Here is a 3,485-nt window from a genome sequence, read left to right as displayed (position 1 = left end):
ACAGTGATTTTTATCACCTTTTCATGTACCTGTTATCCATTTGTATGTCTTCTTTGGAGAAATCTCTATTTAACTCCTTCACCGATTTTTTAATCAGGTTAGTATTTTTTTTCTATTGAGCTATAGGAGTTTCTTATATATTTTGGAAATTAACCAATTGTCAGGCATATGTATGGTTTGCAAATGTTTTTCTATGCCATAGGTGCCTTTTCACTGACAAAGTATCTTAAGAGCACTGAGTTGCCACAGGTCTCAAATTTTTGCTGAGATCTAGGTAGAGTTTTGTCTTAAAATCCCATACCCTCTCTATTATCTGTGATGCCTTTCTCATGACAAGGATAGTAACACCACTGCTAGATAGTTACTGTGGCCCTTTTTGGCATATTTCCATTGAGGCTCCCCCCTCATTCATAGTGTTAATCAATTATTACCATGCATTCTAAATGTTGAAGTTTATAGAGGAAAAAGCAAGCATAACTTCTGGGGAAAATATAAAGTCATAGACAACATTACTGTATTAGTTTGGGTTTTCCAGACAATCAGAACCAAGAGGATATGTATTTATTTATCTACAGAGAGATTTGTTTTAAGATATTGGCTTATGTGACTGTGGAGGCTTGGCAAGTCTAAATTTTGCTGGGTAGGTCAACAGGCTAAAGATTCAGGAACAGTTGCAGTCCAAGTCCACAGGCAATCCACCGGCAGGATTTCTTCCTCCTCCAGTGGGTCAGTCTTTGTTTATGAAGGCCTTCAACTGAGTGGTGAAGGACCTCCCACATTAGAGAGAGTCATTTGCTTTACTCAAAGTCACTGCTCTAAATTTTAATCTCAGCCAAAAAACACTTTCATAAATTTATCCAGAATAACGTTTGACCAAATATCTGGGCACCATAACCCAACTGAGCTGACACAGAAAATTAACCATCACAATTGCCTTGGCAAATTCCAAGGGCTTTTGACCATTACTTAGGTGTTCAGAAATGGGGACACAGCATATTCATTGTTCCAGAGTAGATCAGACCAAAACCATGTCATTTCAGTTAATGAAAACCAAGGAATCAAAACCCTAATTTACCAGTTTTGGTGGGAAGTGTCTCTTCTCATTGGCTGATAGGAGTTCGTCCTCTGTAAAGGGCATTCCCTTCTCCAGTATCAAAGTTCCTGATCAGTGATGTTGGTAAATGATTGAGGTTAGAGGCAAAAGGCCAAGGAAATTAAATTAGGCAGTAGGCACGTTTTCAGGGAGCCCCAGATCACTGCCTCAGAAACTCTGTGCAACATCCCTAAAGAAAAGATAGATACCCTTATAATGGACACACATCAGAGCCCAAAAACAGAATGTCTGGACAAGAGATAGGGAAGAATAGCTCCAAAGTGAGGTCTTAAAGATACTGTTACTAGTGTAAGGAAATAGCTATGTTTTGCTGAATTAAAGTATAGAAGGACGAGTTTGGAGCAAGGTGAAAATATCTTTTAAACCAGCACAGATGATTAGTTGTATGTTATGGAAGGAGAATATATGTAAGGAAATATCAAAAATGGTGGGAAAAATCACAGTGCCTGTTGTGAGGGAGAAATTTTTCATATTATCCCTCTTGTCAACTAGGAGGACTTTAAGAACTTCAACATCTTCTTATGAGCAGTAGATGATCCAAACATACTAGTCATCTTTGAACAAAATATATGATTAGATCAGTAGTTCATAACCTTGGTTATACATGAGAACCAGCTGGCGTGATTTTCAAATCCTCATGCTAAGGATTCACTTCATGCAAATTCATTTATAGGCAATCATCAATATTTTTAAAATTCTCCAGGTAACCCCTATATGAAGCCAAATTTGAGGAGCAGTTATATGCATCATCACACACAGCATGCATAAACAGATCTGAAAGATACAAAAGTATGGACAACAGACACAAACTTTTTAAAGGGTTGACAATTGTAATTATTTAAAAGAAAAGTGTTGTACATTTCTCCAGGATGCCTTGGAGAAGGAATATAGAAGACTCTAGAGCAGTAATATGATTCAATCATGCTCTGATTATAATGAGTATAGGATCTCACAGTATCCCTCAATCCCATTACAGATGCAGGAAATGAAGCAATATTTAGATATGAAAGATTGAGAGGATTGAAAGGCACAATGGATACAAAAGTTATGACAGCAAGTGGGCAGGATGTTTAATTCCAGGTGTTTGGTTTTACATACTTTTCTAACCCACATAACTGAAAAAGATGACACAGGTACTGTTATTAGGCTGTTCTTCTGAGGAACTTCTGCATGGCTCTCTTGATGTCTCTGTTCCTCAGTCTGTAGATGAAGGGGTTCAGCATGGGGTGACCACAGTGTACATCACTGAGGCCACAGCACTCTTCTTGGGGGAATGTGAAGCAACAGAACTGAGGTATACACCAAGGGCTGTTCCATAAAATAAGCAAACCACTGACAGGTGAGAGCCACAGGTAGAGAAGGCTCTGTACTTCCCAACTGTGGATGACACTCTCAGAGTGGCAGAAACAATTCGAGTATAAGAGAAAAAGATCCCTGTGAGTGGAACACCACCAAGGATAGCACCCATAAAATAGATTAATGCGTTATTGGTGGAGGTGTCAGAACAGGCAAGGTTGAATAACTGAGAAGGGTCACAGAAAAAATGAGGGATTTCCACATACATGAAGAAGGTAAGTTGTGATACCATCAAACTGTGCAGCTGAGAGTACAAAAGACTGATAAAAAAAGACACCAAAACCAGGAGGCCACATAGGCCTGGGTTCATGATGACTGAATAGTGCAGGGGGTGACAGATGGCCACAAACCGGTCATAGGCCATTGCAGTCAAGAGTAGATTGTCCAAACATCCAAAAAGAGTAAAAATAGACATCTGAGTCACGCAGCCCACATAGGAGATGACTCTGCTATGAGTGTGGATGTCCACCATCATCTTGGGGATTGTGGTGGAGGTGAAACCGATGTCAGCTATGGACAGGTTGGAGAGGAAGAAGTACATGGGGGTGTGGAGGTGGGAGTCAGAGCTGACCACCAGGATGATGAGCAGGTTCCCCAATATGGTGACCAGGTACGTGAGGAGGAAGAGCCCAAAGATCAAAGGCTGTAGTTCTGGATCATCTGAGAGGCCCATGAGGAAGAATTCTGAGACACGTGTAAAATTTTGTTTTTCTATGTAGCTTGGACACCTTTGAAGAATAAAAGAGGGTTGGAAAAATGGAAACAAGTAAATGGACACCAAGCACTGTGTTCATATTTTGGATTCAAGCAATTCATCTGTGTGGTCACACACCCCACGATCTTCACAATATTCATCAGTGTCTCAAATCTAATTTTCTTAGAAACGTTTCTTCATTGGTTTCCGTGTCATTCATCTCTTTCTATACACACTTTACTTTAGAGACACTCACTTGAAGTATGTTATAAGAACATGGAAATTTAGATATAACAAATCCATGAACACCATGAAATGTAG

At 39.6% G+C, this 3,485-nt stretch overlaps 1 protein-coding gene across 1 annotated transcript; it reads right to left on the bottom strand.

The window, feature by feature from the left end:
* Nucleotides 1-2,330: 2,330 nt before the first annotated feature.
* Nucleotides 2,331-3,143, bottom strand: LOC124252433 (olfactory receptor 18-like). Its single transcript, XM_046685934.1, has one exon. The coding sequence runs from the start codon at nt 3,141-3,143 to the stop codon at nt 2,331-2,333; it is 813 nt and encodes a 270-aa protein (XP_046541890.1).
* Between the last annotated feature and the right edge of the window lie 342 nt (nt 3,144-3,485).

The sequence above is a fragment of the Equus quagga genome, chromosome 14 (assembly GCF_021613505.1).
Source record: "Equus quagga isolate Etosha38 chromosome 14, UCLA_HA_Equagga_1.0, whole genome shotgun sequence".
NCBI classification, from domain to species: Eukaryota; Metazoa; Chordata; class Mammalia; order Perissodactyla; family Equidae; genus Equus; species Equus quagga.
Note: the sequence above shows the minus strand (reverse complement) of the source record. Positions and strands in the feature narration are given on the sequence as shown.